The following is a 22,993-nucleotide window of genomic DNA, read 5'->3' as shown; positions in this document are numbered from 1 at the left end:
ATTCCAATGCCATGAACGAACCCCGCTTCATGTTGTTGCATGAAAACGTAAATTACTGAAATAATTGTAGGTAGTGAGTGGATAATATTGAATGAATAAATTTTCATATGGATGAATGTGTATCAATCAAGCAAAGCGGAGAAAAACACAATTTAATCTGCACTAATGCACAAATTCTCCTAAGTCCAACATATTCCTAGCCATACATCAAATAATACTTAAAATAAATTTGACATGTAAAAAACTATTTCTCAATAACTTCAAAGCATTGGGCGAATAAGCTGTTGAATGTGTGCAAACGAACTTGCTGAGAGCTAGGATTAAGAAGACGAATTCGGACAAATTTTTACCGAAAATAACAGCAGTTTTTCGACTTTTAAATTCGTTCGATCTTTTCGTTCCGTTATGCCGATTCATTCACTTCATGTATCTTTTTAATTGCAAAACTAGTAAATGAAAGAAATGTGAAGTTCTCTCTGAAAGAACTACGTTGTCCAAAAAAAGTTGGAACATAAAGCTTCTAAAAACATCCAAAAATAGCTGGCTATGCTTCAGAATTTCAGCCAATCAAGAGTTGACAATCATTCTGCTATTTTTTTACTCAGCTAAATTTGTTGGGTAAATCGTTTTTAAAGGGTAACGTCACTCTCTGCCATTTTTATTCGTTTTCTTTTCAATTTTTCTACAGGTTCTACTGGAATGTTAGATGCATAATCCTTTTTAGGAGAAAATTAGGTAAATGGTAGTAGCTTCTTAAATTGGTAATGCGACTGGTAACGACTGGTCACTTGTTAAGGTTCGTAACCTCAGCGTCAACAAACCTACAAACTTTGAACCGATTTTTAACAGCTGCGACTTGCAAGCTCATCACCAGGGAACCGACGCCACCGAATCGATCCTCCCTCCATCAAAAGATGTTTAAATTTTGATCGCAAACGAGACGACTACTGACAGTAAACGAGTCGATCAATATCAACAACTCATTATCTCTTCTCTTACTTTTAGAGTAGACTCTTACTCTCTTTGACTCCCACACTTTCCTTTTTTCAAACAGCAGAAAACGCCAGCATTGCCAAATAACACAAAAAAATGGTGAGTACATTTAGTGCTCTTCGAGTACTTCCCAAGTAAAATCAGGAAAATCGGAGAAATGTTGTAGTTTTGTGGGTGTAACGATCATCAGGTCGACAATTTGCATGGAAACCATATCTTTGGGTCCTTTAATCAACGTTTGCAAAGACTTCGTCTACCTCAGCCCTTGAGAAAACCTTACTGTAAGATTTACAAATCCATAGCATATGCATGTAAATCAGACTGAAAAATTAGGGAAAATTTAAAAAACTCCAAGTATCAGTGGATATTTTTGTTTAAAAGCCGAAAGATTCCATCCTTGTATTTTTTCTCCCAGTGTATCATTATGTCGCAATGTAACACATCATTTCATATGCATTATTATTATACACATAATGTTTATTTTAATGGTTGGATAATTTGAGAAAATGCTGATTTTCGTAACGTAACGTCGAACGTAAAAAAATCGGAAAAACGAAAAAAGGAAAACATTTTCCAATTTACAGTGTCATTAGCATTCATTAATGGATGGAAATTCGTAATAGTTTTTTAAGTGGATATATTTTCCATACTTAAATGCGGTCGTTAATCGAAAAATTGCACATGGCATGGTGCGGTTATGGGGGGTTCGTAGGAGGGAGACGAGGGGGAGGAGGTGGTTATCATGAATAAATCTCACTCGACTTACCTCGAATCAATGCGTTGCAGAAAATCCAAACGATTCAAATGCAATTCACGTAAATGAAACAAATTTAGGAAAGCCACAGCCGGTAGATGGGTGAAACGATTTCCGCTCAAAGTGAGGTGTGTTAAATTGGAGAGTTTCGAAAGTTGTTGGGTGGGCACCATCTAAAAAACATAGAAAGAAGAAGCAGAAAAAATGTAATTAATGACATTTTAAGGAGTTTGCACATAAAAAAACGAGAAAATATTTTAATTAAAAATCGGTTAAAAAGCAGCTGAACCTTGACTGGGATTAATGTCTAAAATATCAAGGAAACAAAAAAATATAGCATTCCCTTTTAGTCAGCCCCGATGAGATATTGTTTGTTTTTATTCTAAAATCCAGTATTTTTCTCAAGTTCAGATTTATTACTGTCAACATCATAATTGCATGTCCTCCAAAACCAGCTAAACGACTTCTGTGTCAAGCTTTATTATGTTGTGTGCGATGTTTTTCTCCCTCTCTCTCTCTCCCCCCTTGTCTCATTTTATTTTCCAATTTCTCAAATTTCATTTTTCAAATATTATTCAACAGCACGTATTGTTTATGGCACTATCGCGATCCAGTGGCACGTTTTTTGGCTACAAATTTTTCATAGTCGTCTAAGGGTTTTTGTGCCACTCCTGCTACTGTTTCCGGGTCCTTAGACTAAGCTTATTTTCGTAGTAAATTTATATGTGCAAACGAACGAAAGAAACCCCGGGATAAAAGCTCTCTCAGGTGGCTGTTTAGAGTATAGTAAATCCAAACAGACAAAAAACCAGTCCACAAAAAGAAGTGTTAGACGGTGTTTTTTTTTTTTTTTTTTTGCTACCTTCCTTCAGCCACTTTCAGTAGTAACTGTTGTGTGGTGTTATAAGGGGTTTTTATGGCAAAATAGTTTTGGTTTGTTTGTTCGGGCCTGGCTTGGGACTGGCTGGCAACAAATTTGCTTTTTGAAAAGATTGATTTTATTACCAGACGCTTTTACCCACCATCGCCTTGAAATGAAGGTGGACTGTTTGCAAGTCCATGGTTAACAAGCATTGCTTAGAAGTTGGTTAAAGGAAACGCCTAACATACATTTCCGTTTCCGTTGCACTCACACCAACAAATATATGGCTTTTATTTGTTGTTGTTTTTGGTCATATCTCAAGTTGTAAAATATTATTAAGTACAATACAATATTTTACGGTCGGTCACTGGGACGGAGGACTTTCACAATGACTGGCGAATGGTTTGGTCAGGGATTTCGTATATTTTTTATTTTGTTACGTGTTCGTCGTCGTCATGGTGGTTGTGTGTTGTCCGCTTTCCTGTGAGCGTTTTTTTTTGGCCACCAACATTTTCCTGTGGTCGTAAAAAGGTCACGTTTTTCAGGGCGCTATGGAATGTCAGCCAACAAAATAATCAGCAACAAAGTTTCCCTTTTTAAACACGTCGTATTTTTTCGAAAGGTTTCCAGTTTTTTTTTCTCTTCTCCTTTTCAACGAAACATCATATTTCATTGTTGGCAAAGTCATTTACAGCTCTTTCTGGTTGACTAACTGCCACACAAAAAGGAAGGGGTTTATTAAGTTAAACTAAATTATATTTAATCACTTCATCAAAAGAGAAATAAAAATGTGTTCAAAAAGGATTTCGAACTCCATTCAGACACATTTTTTTTGGCAAATTTGATAGGTTGAAATGTTGTCTTTAGTGTATAAAGGGTAAATTTTGAAACAATTAACCTATCATAATGGAATGGAAGTGTTCGGAACATGTCAGTAAGTTAATGTGAATACATACAGAGAGGGCATACAGAGTTGAGCTATTGGAAATATCTGGGAAAAATTGATAAATAGTTGTTCATAGCTCTATTGTACTAAGTATTTGACAGAATCTCCTAGATAAGTATTAATTCGTGTTATAGACTTGCGTTGAAAAATAATATATTTATATCACATATTGGAGCTAGGATCAATCTTTGCTCAGTTAGCTTCAAAAATCACATTTTTTTACTCCACTAAGTGGTCCCGAAAGGCATTTCTCGACGTATCCAACACAACAAATGGGATTTTTCAAGTTAAGTGTTCTGATAATATTTAAGAACTGACCATTTCGGAGCGGTTTCGGGCCGCCCCCTGACAATTTTCATGCTCTATTGCTTTTTTATATCCTCAGCCCTATGGCTAGAGAGGGTATATATCATATACTACCAAAATGTGCCTTATCGAAATAACGGCTTTAGACCAAAGGGCTCTTTGGACCAAATTCGTTTCAGGACATTTGGAGTCGATCTGTCCGCCCGTCTCTTTGGCTATCTGTCTGTTTGGCTAGTGCTGGTTCTGGTGCAATAACTCCCCAAGGGAGTATCCGATTTGGTCTAAACATGGTACAAGGTAATATTATTATCAAATTTAGAACGAGATCAGGAATATTAAATATTAGACCACTCCTTCTGGTACCTCCCCCACAAACGGTCGAAATTTTCAAAAAAAGAGAAAAGATAATTCGATTTTTCTCCAACTTTACAAATACCTATATTTGCATCAGTGCTAGGTCAGGTTCGAAATGGACAATAACAGTCCACTCCATCAAGTACCTCCCCACAAAGGGTCAAAATATTGAATAATTATAACTCGTATAATAAGTGATGTAAGAGTTGGATTGTCTCCAAATAACACAGATCGCAGTATTTTTATTAACCTAAGGTCGGCACCTCCCCCAAAAAAGTTCAACATTTTAAACCATCATGAAGCTCATTTATCATTAATCGAAAATATTTGATTCCATTCAGAATGGGCACATCTCAATATTTCTATCAACACGATATCTGTTATAAAGATGGCGGAGATCGGGCCATTTCTTCTGGTACGTCCCCCACAGAGGGTACAATTTTTGAATAACCGTGAAGCTCATAAAACAGGAAATTAAAATCCGATTCCATTTAGACTTGGAACATCTCAATATTTCCATATACACAAGATCTGGTATAAAAATGGTGGCGATCGGACTATTTCTTCTAGTACATCCCTCACATTGGGTTCAAGATTTTGAAAAACAAAACGCTCAAATAAAGCGAAATAAGCATCCAACTCTCTTCAAATTTCACACATACAAACATTTAATCATCTAACACAAGATCTGTTGTGAAGATGATATATATCTGGGGAGCCTTTTGGTACATAATTTTCAATACTTTTATCTGTCATAACTTGCGAAATTAGTCAGCGATTCTTTACAATTGGCTATATTTAAATATTTTTCTCAGCCAGAAACCTGAGATGAATGTGGAAATTATCGGCATTTATAATTTCGCATAAAATTGGAAATAAATGTTCGATTTACTTGTAATTTTGCCATTCCAATATATTTAACTGTATTAGATGAAGTGTGAACATTTTTCGGTTGTCTATAGGTATCACTTATAGTCAACCGAACATTTTAACAGTTTCTAAACATTATCACATATTGAACATAAAGAGAAGGAATTAACCAATATAGTCCAAACCTAGCATATCGCAATATTTATATTATATTTATTTAGGTCTGATACGAAATAGACAATATTGCCCCACTCCTTCGGAACCTACTCCATAGAGGGTTTACAATTTGAATAAACATAACAGATGTCAAAATTATATTTTAATAATCGAACATTGGCTGAGGGTATGATCTGTCGGCCTGATCTATTTTTATTTTGTTATATTATACACAATTCCAGGGCAAGTTTCACAATTTAATAATATCCCTCATTTACATTTTAAAAATCTTAACATGCATTTCATTGCAAAATGTTCTATCTCTGATGGAGTACATAGTTGTTTGCAAAAGCTTTTTTCTTAATTACATCTTATTTTTTTTATAAATAGCCCAAAATGTGTAATAGTTTTCTATATTCTATTCCATTAGGTCTATTTGCATGTTGCCTTTTAATTATAAACCAAAAAAAGAAAATGTTTGCCTACTTTTAGGGGCCAATAGATTGCTCTAAAAATAAGAAATTTGCTTCTATTTTCAATAATAATAAAATGAAAAACTAATATTTATTTCAATTTCAGGCCAACATTTCAACAAAATTACCAGATAAAGATACAATATCTGAACTACGGTATACATTTAATTTCAGTTTCCATTGGGGCTATAGTCGAGGCAAATTGCAATGCAAACTTAATTGGAGCATTAATAACTCTATACATTCAATAAATGAATTATTGTATATTTCACAAAAAAAAAAAAAAAAGAAAAACATACAATAATAAAAATCAAAGGAAGGAAGGAAGAGTGAAGGGGATGGAGATGCAAAAGAGTTAAAAGCAAAACTAGAAATAAATTTCATTCACAAATATAGAAATCTTTTTAGTAAATATGTATTCACACACTCACTCACATATGTATATGTGTATGTACGACTCTATCGTTATAATAGTTTTATGCCAGAACAAAATGTTTATTTGTATATCACACTTGTATGCCTTTCATAGCCACAAACAAACACACGCACACACACACACACACACATATGCAGGCTAACAGACGAGGGAGCATTTCATATTTTCCTGAGGAATTTATTTCTTTTTTTTTTTCTTGTTTTGTGCAAAACTAGAACACAATTTTTAAAATAAATTTCTTCTCTTCCGAATGGTATATATTTTTCTGACCTCATTCCTCGTTTGATGTATTTAAAGACCACAAATAATAAGTGAAGTTCCTTTGAGAGAAAGCAAGAAATTTAATAAAGTCCTGTTTGTTTTTTTCAGTTCATGATGTTGCTGCTGCTGTTGTTGTGGTTGGTAGATGAAGTGTTGAAAGAAGTATTTAAATAAAAGGATATACTACAATACAACAAAGTGTTAAAATTGTTACTTAGAAAAAATTCAATATTCATTTTTGAGTGAGGGAGGGTACTTTTTGTGGAGCAAAATTGAGGGTGCGGTTTCATATTGTCGTGTTTTTTTGAAATATGTTGACCACAAAGGAAATATTTCTTAGAAGCTGTTGTATTTTTTATATTTTATTCATAATTGGGTGATGAACGAATTTTGGAATGCCCTATGCAAAAGAAGCATATTCTTGTTATCTGAATTGTTCATTTGAATGGCCAATCTGAAAATTTCTCAAAAGACTAGTATAATTCGATTATTCACGAGCATAGATCTTTCAGGCAAACCATTCCTCATCATCAAAACGGACAACTTTTGACCACAACACAACCATCTTCACACTATGACTTCCAGCATATGCCCACCAATTTAGCAACCAATCGACACTTGTTTTCACCGTGGCTTTCTCCCACCAATCGAACTAAAACAATCTGCATAAACTCTCGGGGCTTCCTTCTAATGAAATCCTTTCTAACAAGAAATTAGAGTGCAATTGATCATTTTCCTATTTAATGTTTGCGGGTCCTGGAGTCAATCCTGGCAGAGCTTTAGGAATCTCGTATATAACCTAAAAATTTGACAACTTCTAGACATTTTCTTCCACACTTATTTAATGAGAATTTTTAAGTTTTCATAAAGTTTTCCCTTGAAAGATTTTCCCCAATTATTCCGAGACACCGCATGTAGCGCCCACAAGGGTTTCAACAAAATAAATACTACAACTACTAAATTCTTGGATGACTCTGAATTCTGCACATGAATACTTTCTTAACTACATCCTATTGTGGATTGCCACTCACCGGTTCCGTTTAAATTCAGGTTTATGTGTGTGTGTCTGTCTCCAATGGCCTGTATGTTGTCTTTTTGTCATCGGTAGTGTGTGAGACACAAAAATTCTCCGACCACAAACATATTATGGCCCCATGGCTTAAATGGATGGCTTGGTTGTTATGAACATTGGTTATAAAACAGCAGGACAACCTGTACATTGTTATGTCCTATGTATGGATCCCCCCATCCCCTAACAATGGTAGAGAATTTATTGTCATTGTTACCAACCTATGTGTAGGAATCTAGGTATATGTCTGTGTGTGTGTGCATGGCTTTGTATTGGAATAATGGTTATATCCTAACATGTTTGGGTGTATGTTAGGTCTAGAAGTGGCATGTTGAACAGGAAACTACTTAAAATATCTTTAAAAATTCTTTGAAGCTAACAATACAGCGGTCATGTAGGAAACATGTTAGGTGAGGTATTAGGGTGGCCAGGCAAAAAATTATGCAAATGGCACTTTCAATAACTGGCCCATTCTTGGAAATGGAAGAAGCCATCAGGGTCGGCACACACTGTCTCCACGTGGTAAGAACCCTCTCATCTATCTTTATGCCAGAAACATCAAACGGCTTCTGAGATTTACAATTTTTATGCAGCTGACCCCATGGGTCATCGCGGTTTCTTGCGGAAAAAGACTGCTATTGACCATTTTTTTGATTTTTGTAAGCTTATATTTTTAAATTTTTAAAGAATTTAGAAACCATTTTAGGCTCCATTTCGTATGAATTTTATTTTATTAGGCCTCAAAATATTCAATATTGTATGCAAACCACCCTAAAGTGTTAATATTTAACTAAAGATAGTAAAGACCCTTAGCACATCCGTACACAAGTTAAATATGCTTCTAACTCTTGAAATGTGTGTTTGTATCTTTATGGCATACTTTTAGGCAAATACCTGCTTATTGTATTCCTTAAAAGAATATTTGAAGCTAACCATGCCAAAAGATACATACATATGTAAGTTTGTATGCATGTATGCATGTTTGTATATCCAAAAAGTTGTAAAGATATTTTTGGATTTTTATTTGTTGACTACTTTTTGGTGTGCATCTTTTTGGCTAGAGAGACTTTGCACTTCTCTTTGTTTTGTAGTATTTAAAATATTTTTATGAAAAATGTCTGGCAGATAAAAATTTTGCTAGACACTGAGAAAGAATAGCTAAAGGTCCGATTACACATCATGTCGAAATCATATGTAAAATGGCTTTCTTCAAATTTTATAGCATATTTTAAGGAGATACCAGAAATCATTAAATTTATCTATACTATAAAGCGTTTCTTTTTAGATTAAGAAATTCTGGGTGGCGCCTAAAAATATGCTTTAAAAATGTTAAAGATAATTGTTGAAAACGTCGCTTTACATATGACTTTAACATCATGTATAATCCCGCCTTACATTACTTAAATTATTTGGACAATTTTAAAAGCTTTAACTTACCGTTAAATTGTTGTTGGCTATATCCATATGCTTCAGCGTTATCAGACCTTCGAATGCACTCAAATCCAATTCACTGATTACATTGCCCCTCACCGTCAGCGTCACCAGCTCTCGCAGTCCCTCAAAGCTATCGTTGCGTATGTATTCCACCAAATTATCCGATAAATCTAAAGACTTTAACGATTGCAAATGTCTCAGATTATTGGCTGGCACATCCAGCAACTGGTTATTCTTAAATATCAATATATCCAAGGACATCAAATTACGAAAGGTATTATCCTCCAGACTCATAATATTATTGTTCGTCAGATCCAGTTCCACCAACGAGGTCAGGTTATTCATGGCCGTGTGATCAACAATGTCGATGCGATTGTAGCTCAAATCCAATACCAACAAATTACTCAGGCCCTTGAAGGCATCCTTTTGCAGGGAACTCACCGAATTATGACTCAGATTTAGGGTACGCATTTCCGTTTGGTATTCGAAATTTTTCGAACCCAGTGTTTCGATAATGTTGCGCGACAAATCCAATATCTCCAATTTCATATAGAACGGCAGCGTGAACTGGATGTTGCGTATTTTGTTCAGGGTCAAATTTATGTATTTGGTCTCCGGATTCAATTGGATTGGCACATCTTCGAGGGCGGCATTCACACAGAAGGCCTTGCTGTTGGCATCGCCACCCAGACACTGGCATTTGGAGGGACAGAACGCCTGAGTGTGTTGGTGATAGCTAAGCAGGATTAGAAGTAATGAGCTTAAGTGTAGCCAAGGTATACTAAACAGGGAGGATAAGGTATTTGTTGATCGGCACGACGACGACGAAGACGAAGACGATGATGTCAAACGCCATCTTACATGTGTAATTCGGTGTAAATGTTTCATTGTGGTTGGCGTTGATGCTGTTCGGTTGTCGTTTTCCTTTAATGGTGAAATGTCGTTTGTCGAACGATTTTGCGGTTACAGCAAAAGCAGCAGCAGCAGCAACAACGACGAGTGCGACAAAAGGTAGTGAAACCTTTTGAGAATAGTTAACAACTAATTAAATGCTTTTCGTTGGTAGTTGTTGCGAGGCAAATACAGATGGGAGAATTACACATTCTGTGTGTGCGTGTGTGTGTAAATCAACACATGAGCCTGAAATGGAAAGAGAACAAACGGAGAAATAAAGATTTAATTAAAGAATATAAAATTGTTAGACAACGGACGACTGATGGCAATGAATATAAAATGTGAACAAATGGAACACTTAAATGGAACGCCTTAATGTAGGCTGTAAAATGTGAAAGACTGGGTGACATAAAGAGGGCACTAGAAATGGGAGAAAAGAGAGTAATTCTAAGTCTCTCTGTAAACCACACGTTGGGCGCCACAAAGCTATAAACGTTACTTGAAAACAAATTTTCTTAGGTATTTCTTGGTTCATTTAAAAGAAAGTACTACATATCAATCATTTACATCATATTCGAATTTTGGTTTTAATTTTTATTCAATATATAATCGCTCTCCTTTCCAAAATCCTGCCCTCAATATTTTCTCCAAAACAATTTTTAAATCTAGCAAATTTGACAATTCCCCCGAAAAATCAAACAAACCATTATTGAAAACGGTGGTTTGTACGAAAAACTCCGCCATATCCCTGTCAAAGCTTGATGGCTTTCAAATTTTAATGTAAACATAATTTTTCAAAACCAGAATGAAAAACTTTTCCTAGCATTTTACATGCCACATCCTATGCTGGCGCCCCTCCAAATCATTCGTGCCACATTGCTAAGCTCAAAGCACTTGCTGTGAATAAAGTTATTGATTTTTACTCAGCAGAAATAATGAACTCCATTGCAGATAAAGTTAAGAGCTAATCAAAAATACATTTAATGTTTTGTGTTTTGCGCTGCCGCGGTGTCGACGCTAGTAGCAGCGAATAGGAATTGTTTGTTTTATGAGTTTCAGTTCGGTTGGGGCTTTTGCACAACAAAAAGAAAGAAAAAAATGCTACAAATTAAAACATGTTAGAAAGCAAGTTGAATGTCGAAGGCAAGGTAATAAAAAAGTCTCAAAAAAGTCATTAAAACAACAAAGAAGACATAATTTACCAGGGCATGCAGCCTAAAAGTAGGCATTAAAGAGAGTTTTATGGCACAATGCCTTGAAGTATGCTTTAAAGTGGATTTGTTTGCAAATTTCCGAAAATTGCTTCGTTTTAGTGATCCCGACAACTTGAAAGCTAACCACCTTAAAGTATGCACCAACTTTTGTGTGTTAATGTAAAATCCTAAAAGTATGCTTTAAGCTAAATTTGTTTGCAAATCTTCAAAGATTTTGTTTCTTTAGCGAAACTTCACAACTTTAAAGCCACCTGCCCTAAAGTATGCACCAACTTTAATTGTTAATGGAATCCGCAAAATAAAAAGTGATTATTTCTTTCTGTTCTACTAAGAGGTGATTACTTAAAATCCGATTTTCTTCCACATGTGTATATTGGCTATTGTGCCGTAATTCGAATTATTTTGAATTAAATGTTTTAATAAATATTAAATGACATCAATATTGCCAATTAATTTTTATTGTTCTTGGTAAATGCGATCAATAGCTTTATCAAGTATTTAATAAGTGTTTTAAAATTAATATAAATATATTGGTAGTGGGCGTTTTTAAAAGAACACCTCTGTCTAGACAAAAATAATTGGCCCAAATTATTTTGGCAATTTAGAGTTTTAATGTTTTTAAATTGTTGATTGAAAACTTTTCAAATAAGTTAATAATTTGTGCGATGATTTTTTCAGGTTGTGTGAAGAAAACCCTTGTAAAATATTTATTAAATTACTGATAAACGTAAGAATAGCAGAAAACTGTTACAAAGAATCGGTTTATAATTTTTGGGATATTTTTTTTTATAAATTGTCATTTGTTCGAAATTAACTTTTAAATTAAGGCATTTATATTTTATAATTATCATCTATAGACCGAGTCGCTAATTTATGTTCTTTAGTTGTCTGTATTTTATCTAACATTAATTTTAGTAAATATCCTATACTTCAATCAATTTACTTTAAGTTTTTAGAATCTTCTGCTCAATTTGCCAAGGGACCATCTTTTATTTGTAGATACTTTCTTGTCCACTCTCAGCAAAGAAGCAAGAAACATATTTCTCTTTTCTAAAAAAAGATCCTTTAAAAACTCGCTCTACATCGTCTTCTTACTCCATTTTTCTCGCCGTTTTTTTTTGACACAAATTTTAATTATACGAGTATAAACCCAGTAAGTAGTTATTCATTAATTATTTACATTTGTTTGTTTTTACATTATCCACTCTGTTGTTGTTTTTTTTCCAACTCAACATAACGAAGTGACCTTTGGCAATTCCTAAAAGTATGCAACGACAAAGTGAGAGAGAAAAAGAGAAAAAACGCCAGTAACAATGACCTAACTTCCTGAACTCCACTACGCCATTACCCCACTGCCCATCATTTGTTACAGCCATTTTTCATTTGTTTGAACTCTTTGGCCAAAGAACACTTGAACGTATTTTAACCTTTGTTGTTGCTGTTGTAGTTCCCGTTGTTGTTGTATTTTTTTCATTCTCCCTTAGCCTTCGTCTAAAGACAAATATTATTTTATTTTAGCAAACATTTTTTGTTCATTAAACGAAGACTCTGTGCATTGGTTATGGGGTGTCTGTCTGTCTGCCGGTCTTTCTCTGTCTCGGCATCTCTCGCTCTTGGAACGTCTCTGTTTCTGTGTTTTTTTCTATTTAAACAATGTTTTTAGTTAAGTGGAAATTTTAGACGCAATGCAAAGTTTTGCCGAACAGAAAAATTGCATCAGAATAGAAAATTGCACTGTTTTTTTTCTCTCTCTGTTGGTTTTTCCCGATGTTCCTCTTTATGTGTGTCTAGTAGTAATTGTCTCGTGCCACTGTTTGCATATCGTATGTCGCCCTGAAAGAGGGGTACAACAGAACACACAGACAATCTGTACCGCACTCAAAAAAAAAGAGACTCAATTGCATTTATGCCATTATGGCGTCACAGAGTTGGTTGTCCCGCTCGTTTCTCGACTCCTCCTTGCCTTTCAGCCATGTCGATGCTGTGCTTCTGCCGCAATTGTGTCTGACAGGGGGTCTAATATATTTTTGGTGTTGTTGCCGTCGTTGTCTTGTTCTTGCATTAAAACTATTTTAGTACAATTTGCTGAGATTGAAAAAGGAAATAACTAAGACACTTGACTGACTAATTTGGCATTAAAGGAAAACATGTCTGTGGAGATTCTGCCTTTTTTTCTGCTACCCCTTGAAGAGTCACAGGGAAGAGAAATTGTGGCTATCATACATGCGTTTAATATGAAAATGTGTCTCATAAATTTTCATAACTTTTATTTATTTGTTAGATTGGGTCAATGGGCTTTGGGTTCAATGTGCTAATCTTGGTTCTGGAGATAAGAGGCTGCAGATCCGACAGGGAATAATATTGTTTTAGGAATAACTTATAAGAACATTTCTCAGAATAATTAATGAATGGAACTGTAGGTAAGGAACCTAACTACTAAGGATGAGATCTTTATCACATCAAATCTGAGGTAGTTTTCTTGTGGACGCCTTGCAGTAAAGGAGATAATAAGGCACGCGGAAGTTTAGGATATGAGTTATCCGATCTTTTGATCAAAAATTCTGTGGAGTCACCTTTTTGGGATTTCACCCAAAATATCGAGCTTGTCTGCTGTTGAATTTAAATAGAGTAACAGTGTCTCTTTCTCTCTCTCTCTCTCTCTCTCTCTCTCTCTCTATCAAATATTCCAATTTATGTCTGTCTCTCTCTCTATCAAATATTCCAATTTACGTCTGTCAGGGGGGCAACTGAATGGGCAATCTCCGAAATAGGCCGATAACATCGAAATGTAAGGGAAATTGTGTAAATTACTAGATACTGTGCAAAGATGAGGAAAAGTGGAAAGAAACGAATGCCCAAAGTCTTTGTTCCCCTGACTTCAGGCTCCTATCTCCCACTGCCTCTCCAAACGAGATTAGTTGTTACTCATCACAGGTTTCGAACTTTCTAATATTTGTTGATAACAGACAGGAAAAAATAATTCCCCTTACTTCTAATCCGGTGCCTTGAAATTCAACCAGGTTGAAGTTTTTGCTATTGGAACTTAGTTTTATTTAAAAAATCTATTTTCAATAAAAAATACAAATAAACAATTTTTAACACAAAATTTGACTTCCCATTTAAACAATATTTTCCAACAATCTTAAAAATGTCTGGAATTCCCATTAAATAATATTAAAGACATTTTCTTTCCATTAAGCATCTGCTTTTAATACAAAAAAAATGTTGGCCTATCTTTAATTTGATTTATTACATTTTTCCAGAAAAACAAAAAAATAAAATGCATATAAATTTTACTTCGAATAAAAGTAGAAATAAAAATAAGAAAAAAACTCCAGAAGCAACTCATTTTCGTTTTGATGATGTTTTATCTTCATATCTCAATGCTTATCCCCCAAAAAGTTCAAAAGCTGTGGCACTAAAGCAATATTTATACTGCAATGGTAGCTGTTCATTGGCATAAGAACAACAAAAGAAGAAGACGAAGAAAAACAGCAACAGCAACAACAATACACATCATTGGAAGTAGTTTCTGAAGAAATTCCAAAATTGCCACATAGTAGGTCCCACACACACACACACACGTATAACAGTTTGCATGTTTATGGAAATTTCAGCAGTTTTCCAATGAAGTGCCGCTGTCGGATGGCGATCTATGTGTCCCTCGAATATCAATAACCAAATGGGTGGGTGTTTCTGCTCTGGCCTGGCAATATGACAACGTGAAGGGTATGATAAAATGTTTTTTAAGATTGCACATCATAAACGAGAGGAGCAGCAAAAAAAGAAAAAAAAAAAAACAATTTTCACAAAATTTATTAACGAACTGTCGTCGTCGGCATCAAATGATGCCCCTCCCCTACCTCCAAAAAAATATGTTCTGTGTAACATATGACTTAATTAATGAATGTGTAAATATTTTAAATGCCAATTAATAAATTTTAACCAAATTGTTGTGTTTTAAATGTTGTTGTATCGTTCACCATGGGCGGAGGTGTTTCTTTTATAAGCGTTTTCAATTTACGATCCATAAATTATGCTAAACATGCGACGAAATTTCTGCTGTCAGAATTTCGGATTTGCTTTAATGCCATTTTCGAATTTCTAAGAACTTGCTTATCTCCCTTGCCATATTTTGATGCAAGAAAATTTATTGCCATTTTGAAAATATGCCAAACATGTGCTGCAGACAAAATAACAACTTCTTGGCCAAAATTCTGTGTTTTTGGGCCAAATATGGGTTCATTTCCGTAGGGCAGGATGGGTTGGCATCGAAATTGGAATTTATTCAAGACAAATTCAGCTAAGTAATGCAGTACAGCTGCTGCCCAAGAGCAAATACAATGACCTTGATAAGATTGGCAATAAAATATTGTTACAAAAAAGAAAAAAAATTGATTTAAAAATTTAAAAATAAAAAATCGAAAAGTTTTTTGAAATTATATCACGAAGTAAGAAGCAAAAAAGACTTAAAACGTTTTATTCGTAAGCAAATGTAAAAAAATGAAAAAATGTCCAGTATTTACCAGAAAAATATTCAACTCAAAATTTTCTTACCAAGGACGAAAAGCAAAACAGCCCTTATTCTGGAAACTTCTCATATACATAATATCGATGTATATAAGCTTCGATGTATTCCAGTACTTTTACGCCTTTTAAATTACTGGCGAATAAAAAAAATACAGACGGAAGAAATCTAAGTGGGAACCCGATATATCAAATTACAGATGATTCCGTTGAAAATTAGTGTGGAACTTTCAAAATATCGAAAATCAGAAGGTATCCTTAAATGACAGCAATTCCAAATGGTCAGCGCGTATCTATACTTTTTTGAGAGTGATTTAGTGGGAGATTGTGGTTTCAAAATGCAGAAAATTGAAGGTACAGATATATAAGATATACACCTTAACGTAGATCGTGGATCTGTTATCCGATAATTGTTTTTCCATAAACAAATATATGAATTATTTATTAAAAATAAATTATTTAAATTCCAATACCTTATTTAATAAATGTTCAAGGCTATCCATGTGGCGTATGATTACCGACAGTAATTATACGCTACCATGAACAATAATTAATTGAGGGAATTGTACACACCCTTTCCGAGTCAGATCTGTGAATGATCGCGGTTCGCAGTCTTCCTATTCATGTGGAGTATGATTATTTTCAGTAATTATACGCCATTATGGTCAATAATTAGTTGAGGAAATTTCACACACCCTTCCGTGTCAGGTCTGTCAATGATCGGTAGTCGGAGGTCGTCTTTGGTTTTCTTTCGATCAGATCTCTCAGGGGGTTTCTTTCTCTTTGGACCAGTGGGCTTCAATGTAGACTTTCCTGTGATAGCCTTGGTTTTCACATTTCTCCCCTTTCCTAACCACTTTGTCCAAGAGTTGCTGCGTAGGAGACTGATTGAGTAACGGGGTCAAAAATCATTGCCGTTTTTTGAAAAGGGTCACGCCTCCTCCGTCGAGCATACTACCCTAACAGATGGCGCCTGTTCATGAGAGGAAGCTCTTTCAGCCAGCTTTGCAGCGTTACTACTATGATAAGCTCCCGATTGCTTGCCCTTATGTATCGTATTTGTTTTAAGTTTTTAGCAACCCAAACCGCGCAGTCTTCGACGCAGTTGGTTTGCTCTGATGAGTGTTCGGCCTTTGCCTTTACTTTACATTCCGATTTTGTGCTCTGCGAAACGGAAGCTCACTGAGCTTCGCTTCGAGCAGCCCTATTTTGCGAAAAGATAATCCTATCAACCAAAAGTTTGCTCTTATATAAATGAGGCTAGATTCTTTCGAACTTCGAAACAAGCCTAAGTATGGTTTTGATATATAGGATTCCATTCTCAATGTCTAAATTCGGATCCCTGTCCACGTATTTCAGGTGATACAAAATAGCATTCTTATGAGGGTGTTTTTCATAAATACACTTGCGGGAGGGGCTTTATCATATTTATCGAATACATATTTTCAAGATGACCTCCAGTACTTAAACTTGTATGGGGGAATGGAAATCCTATCCTAGTGGTACTGGCAAATAACTTTATTCCCGAATAAAGTCCCCGCACATAGCCTTTCATTTCTAGCGAAGAGTATTTAAGACCTTGTCGCATTACAACAATACTTTCTGGCATTGACTTTTCCCTTTTAATATCCCAGAAATATAACAATTAACGTTGATAATGATTTTTACCGAACATGCTGAGTTCTGTTCTTGTTTTTCTCAGTCAAACCGAAAAGGAAAGTTAATTTCCAGTTCAGTTCATTACATTTCAATTTCAATTCTACTTCATATCTTGTTGTTTTTCCACGCTGGCGAATGAAATCGGCAATCGACAGTGCGAGTGGGGCTTAAGCAGAAAATGTTTTCTTTTAATGAACTTGACAAAAACAGGAACAAGGCAAAAACATCAACCGCATATTGCAAGGAAAAACAAAAGGAACAACAGGAAAAAAAGAACAATTGGAAATGCTTGTCCATGGACGGGTGACAGGGGGTGGGTACAACAATTGCATTGAAATTGTTACCGCACAATTTCATTACCTTGGCAAATGAGTTCGGCTGGCTGGTTGGCTGAATGGCTGATGCACGTAAAAAGAATAAGACAGGGGGTGGAGGGGCAGAAGAGCTGAAAAGCCACAAGAGAAAAGTTCTACGTGTGCTTGTGACAATTGTGACGATGATGATGAAAATTGTAAGAAGAAAGAAAAATAAACGGAAGCGCATGGTATTGTTTTGTTTGTTTGCTGTGGTATTGCCGGCACTGCTATTGCATGTCGAGCTGTTTCTATTTGGCTCTGTTGTATCGGCAACATGCCATAGCCGAAGACAAGGCCCCCCGCGGCGCATTTATTTGGTGTTTTGCCTATTGGATGGTATCGAAGTACTTGTCCATTGTTGTTGTTGCTGTTGCCTGTCGTCTATAAGTTTTGCAGTTTGTTAAGCGATTGTTTGTTGGCCTGAGTTGAGTAGAAAAAGTTGTTACAATTGTAGTTTTTGTTGTTGTTGCTGTTGAATTTCACCTTCCGTTTTGTGTCAAAATCAAGACTGCAGACAGCTGCTCAAATTAACCAGGAATTGAGACGCAATGCCTTGGCACAAACCCTATTCCTATTGGCTGGGAAGAGTGGGACAGGGCGTTGGGGGAAAAACGAAAGTATTTTGTTTCCAATATTTATATAGAGCTGTTAGCTTGCATCCGTCATGGTTTATTGCATGCAGCTTAAATTTCAATTTCTTCTTTTCCCTGCCATTCGCCCACTTGATCCTGCCTGCTGGTGTGACAATGACAAAACAACTTGCCTCAGTTGAGATTGTTGAGGAGAAAACAAAACGACTAAGAAAAATTGGAGCAGCAGAGGAAAAAACGCAAGTTTAAAATTTATCACGATTTGTTTTCTTCGTCGCTTTCCTCTCCCTCCTCCTCCTTCTCTCAATTTGCCAAACAATGCCTTTCAATGACACATGCAAATATTCAATTTAACACTTTCACTGCAACGAATGGCAAAGTAACTTAAAGTGGAAAACTAACGAAGGGAAGGCGGAGGAGGGCAATGGGAAAAATCCAACTTCAAGGTCTAACAATGATTCATGGTTTTATTGCTGACTGTAGAGTTTGATTAGTTTTTCAATTAAGGTTAAGGACTTTTTGTTCTCTTGTTTTTGTTTATGAATGCAGATGAGGAGGACGATGACGACGACGATGATGGTGGCGGCGGCGTTGGCGGCCGTGGTGAACTTGGAAATGGCTGACTGTTGCTCTGCAGTTACAAGTTCAACAATTTATTGATAATAGCAAACAAGTGGCAGAACAAACTTAATAAATTGAATTGATTTGTAGAAAAAGAAAAAAAAAAACAAAAGAGAGGGAGACAACAACTTATTGCTTATTGTGCGATAGATACCAAAAATAAAGAGAAAAAAGAAGTAGCGTGACAAAAATGGAAATTTAAGTTATCGGAAGGATGAGTTTAAGTGGAACCTATGACTAGTTTTAGATTATCAGATTAGAAATGAGAAATTTAGGTCGAAAGTTTACTCCGGGACATTACTCTCCATTTTTCCTCTCCATTTTTCCACACTCGATTCAATGAAGGTCCTTTTGATCCTTATTGCACAATGAGATTGGTTATTGGAGGTTAAATTAAATGAATTATATTTCAGGCATCAATTTTAAGAATTTTGTCGACAATAAAAATAATCTCCATCAATAGCGGATACAAGCCACTGAAGACATTAAATAATTCTGATTGTTTTTACTTCCAAAAATATCAAAATCAATTTTATAAAAATATCAATTGTTTTGATTTTTTTTTTTTTTTTTTTTTTTTGGAGAAGGGCCATATTCAATTCCAAGCCAGGCACAGACAAAGGTTTATACCCGACACCACATAGTGGTCTGGTATTATGTCTTTGTGCATTTGTTTGTAACAGGAAGAAGGAAGTGAGATAGACCCAAAGTTACTTCTGAGTCGATTTATGCATGTCAGTCCGTCTGTCGATGTATTTTGGTGAACAAATTGCAGATAGATTCTATTATCCGATTGAAATTAATTTTTTAAAACAATAATTGTTTGGTTCAAGACGAGCCCTATTTAAATTGGCGAGAGTCGGTTCAAATTTAGATAGAGCTCCCATATATATCCTCAACTGGTTTCGGGTTAATTGTTCAAGAATTGGTCAATAACAGTCCTCACAAGCGTAACATGAACTCCACCAGAATGATATTTGGTACCAGTTATCAGATATAGCTCAGAAATACCTCTGTTTTCGAAGTCGGATCAGAGTTGGATATAGCTCCCATACATATATTTATCCAATATCAGGTTTATTGTACACTAAATGGCTAATATCAGCCAAAATTAAATGAATTTTAGCAATTTCGACTGAATTCAGTCTAGAAGCAAGTGCTTCAAATTTGAGAAAATCGGTTCAGATATAGCTATAACTCTCATAGATATGTTTTATCCGATTTGGGGTTTTAAGTCTCTCACACGCTGAACTCCAAGTATTATATACTTAAATAACGACATTTCATAGAAAATTTCATTCTTCCATTATCCGCCGTATGGTATATTTCCAAATTGGTTCTCAATGTATATTTAAAGAAATCGAATTAAATACTGAGTTATATTTAAATCCGAATTCCTAGATCACTTGTGTTATTGTGTTTTTGAAACCATGTTTTTATACTCTTAGGTTCTTAATGTTTGCACAAAAGGTATAAATCAAATCTTTAGTATTCATGAAAATAACCATTTTTAATCGTTCATTATTTTTTTTTTCTTTAGTCATCATATTTTTTTAAATAAATAATTTAATCCACGTGGGATCGAGGACATTTTCATAATTTTCAATGCTACCTTAATCCGTAGAAAAAAAAAATATTTTTTCCTAAAGAATAATACCTTTTTTCACTAAAAAATTAACAAAGACCATTTCCTGCAAAACAAAGAAAAAGGTTGACAGAAAAGGATACAACAATATCTCAACTTTTGACACACGTCCGAAAAAAGAAACAAACTTGAAGTTTTTATTTCACTACATTTACATTTTCTCTCCTTTTTTGTTTCTCTCTTATTCTGCAGGAACTTTACAATTGAGACGCAAATTGCTGGCCACGCAACAAAAACAAAATTTACATTTAAATCAAATTAATGTTAATCTTAATATCTTCATGGTGATGGTTTGTGTCCCCACTGTAACAAGATTTATGCATTATATGAATTACACCGCGCCGTGGTGGCGTTGCCTCATCCTTTTTGTGATTTATTTCATAATTTATGTTTTCCTCTCCAGCTTCCAGGCTGGGGCTCCAGACTTCCACATTTAACCCTATTCCCAAAACTGTTCGTGTATTGTTTTTTTTTGGCCTGGCCTGCTGGTGAACTGTGTTATTTCTCCTTTTTTTCATTATTTTCTGAGCACCTACTCATTCATATCAAATGACATTTTTGGCCTCGGGCCGTATGTCGGTTGTACGTTTAAAATTGTGTTGAACATTTTGTTTCTTTTTACCATTCATTCATTTCATTCCCTTTGGAGACCGCAGGGAAATTCGGAGCTCCGAACACTTAACATGACAAATAAACCGAGTGAGAGAGTGTTATCATGATTTACAACATTAATGAAAATAAAACGGGGTAAAAATAGTGTTTAAATACCTTTAATATGTTCTTTGGCTGAAGTTGTTGCCTTCGACTACCCTCTTAGCCCGCCGAGAACAGTTTCGCGGCAATATCTTTAAGCATTTACATAATCTCTTAGTTGTTGTAGTTTTTTTTTTCACAAAATTAAATTACTGCTGCTGCACTCGTCTGAGGAAGGCAAGCCAAAGTTCCAGAGAGCAGAGTCATAGCCAGCATTTGCCAGTGAGGAGTATATTTGCCCAGAGGGGGTATGGGAGTGTATCTCAAATCTTTAAAGACTTTGTGTAACGCTTGTCGTTTTATTCTTCTTTTTTTGTGCTGTTTGCTGTCTCTCTGTCTGTCTGTCTTTATGTCTGTCGTAAGGTGATTTGATGATTAAAGCGCCATTAAAGCTGTCACTCTGTTTGCTATTAAACGCCTGCCCCCTTGACGCTGAAGTAAAACATGTTTATGCAAAAACAACAAACACTAGAGAAAATGAAACGGAGAAAAAAATGTGCCACCTTTGCGTAGGGATGTGGAGTGATAAGTTTAATTACAGAGGCATTATATTTTTATTACAAAAAAGTGAGGGGAAGGGAAATGATTTTTGGTTGATTTCTGGATATTTACGTCCAAAAAGTTCTAAAAAAAATTAAATACCGATATTATTTTCGAGTTCGGTCCGACAACTCTAATTTCCCTTCCAAATTTCCCATTAATATCCTTGCGAATTAATTTCGACTTCGGTTCGTCGATCGGCTAGAACTTCAGACTTTCATCCGACCTTCGGTCTGACAACACGTCAACCACTCCATATAACTTTCGGTCAGAAGTCGGACCTAATTCTCATCCGAAACCGGTAGTTTTATCTGACTTTCATTTCGAAGTCGGATCGAACTCGGACAGTTTGATTCGCTGCGTAATTGCAAGAAGAAATTTGTCCGATACAAATTTGCAAGTTCTCATTAAAAGATCTGTCAAAATTTCTCTGAGGCTCTGTCAAAAATAGTTGAGGCGCTCAATTTCGCATAACTTTTGTGTTAGGAGACGAATTCTAGTACTCCTGCCTGGCCCTGCTTCTCATGGCTCTCACCATGGTTTTATATTTCAAGATATTTTGTACATTTATAATTTATTTTTCCTCAAAATTATTATGCCCACCTCGTATGTTAGCAGCTCTTGTTATAATGGATGATGGTACAACTCAAACTCTTAATTTTCACCGCTTGAAGATTTTCTACTTTACTTTTGATGCGATAGTTTTTATTAAAATTACAAGACATACTTCCCCTCACCACTCCCTCTCTCCCCCACACATCTTCCCAATTTCTTTGTGTCATAGATGTGTGAAGCAAAGCTTTTACATTATTACTACCTCTTTCCATTCGGGCACACATCACATCAACTTAGAGCTTCTTTACGTGTCTTTGCGGATGCTGTTTCACATCGAGCTGATGGTGGTGATGATGAAGTTTTATCCAAACACTTTGCATACGGTTTTGTACCTACTTACCACAGACGTCATTAAAATGTCAAAATGATAAGTTTGTTTACGACCGCCAGCTAGAGTTTATTCGACTGTCGACTCAATCTCAGGTTCCAGGTAATGTTCAGGCGGACAGCCGAGCCATGGAAGTGGAAGACAATTGACACATAGACAACAGAGGGCGAACGAGTGAGCGTGTGAGTGAGTGAGTATGCCAACCACTGCCACACATCAATCATTTGGCCAAAAGGTTTCCTCATACCCACCTTCGAAGGGAAACATCGAAGAGATATTTCAAACTGATCTCCGTGTTAATAATTTTGGTAACGTGTAGGGGGCGGTAAAAGGGGTT

At 35.5% G+C, this 22,993-nt stretch overlaps 1 protein-coding gene across 3 annotated transcripts in view; it reads right to left on the bottom strand.

Annotated features, from left to right (window-relative positions):
* LOC101898833 (leucine-rich repeat-containing protein 70) overlaps window positions 1-22,993 on the bottom strand; it is a 124,598-nt gene that overhangs the window by 9,863 nt on the left and 91,742 nt on the right. For all 3 annotated transcript variants that reach the window (XM_059119256.1, XM_059119254.1, XM_059119255.1), the window contains 2 exons: window positions 8,918-10,054; window positions 1,760-1,920 (listed from right to left, as the gene is read on the bottom strand). In XM_059119256.1, the coding sequence (XP_058975239.1) occupies window positions 1,760-1,920; window positions 8,918-9,802 (1,046 nt within the window). In that variant the 5' untranslated portion in view covers window positions 9,803-10,054. The remainder of the gene's footprint in view (window positions 1-1,759; window positions 1,921-8,917; window positions 10,055-22,993) is intronic.

The sequence above is a fragment of the Musca domestica genome, unplaced genomic scaffold (assembly GCF_030504385.1).
Source record: "Musca domestica strain aabys unplaced genomic scaffold, Musca_domestica.polishedcontigs.V.1.1 141, whole genome shotgun sequence".
Classification (NCBI taxonomy): Eukaryota; Metazoa; Arthropoda; class Insecta; order Diptera; family Muscidae; genus Musca; species Musca domestica.
The sequence above is the reverse complement of the archived record's forward strand: the minus strand, read 5'-3'. Positions and strand labels throughout refer to the sequence as shown.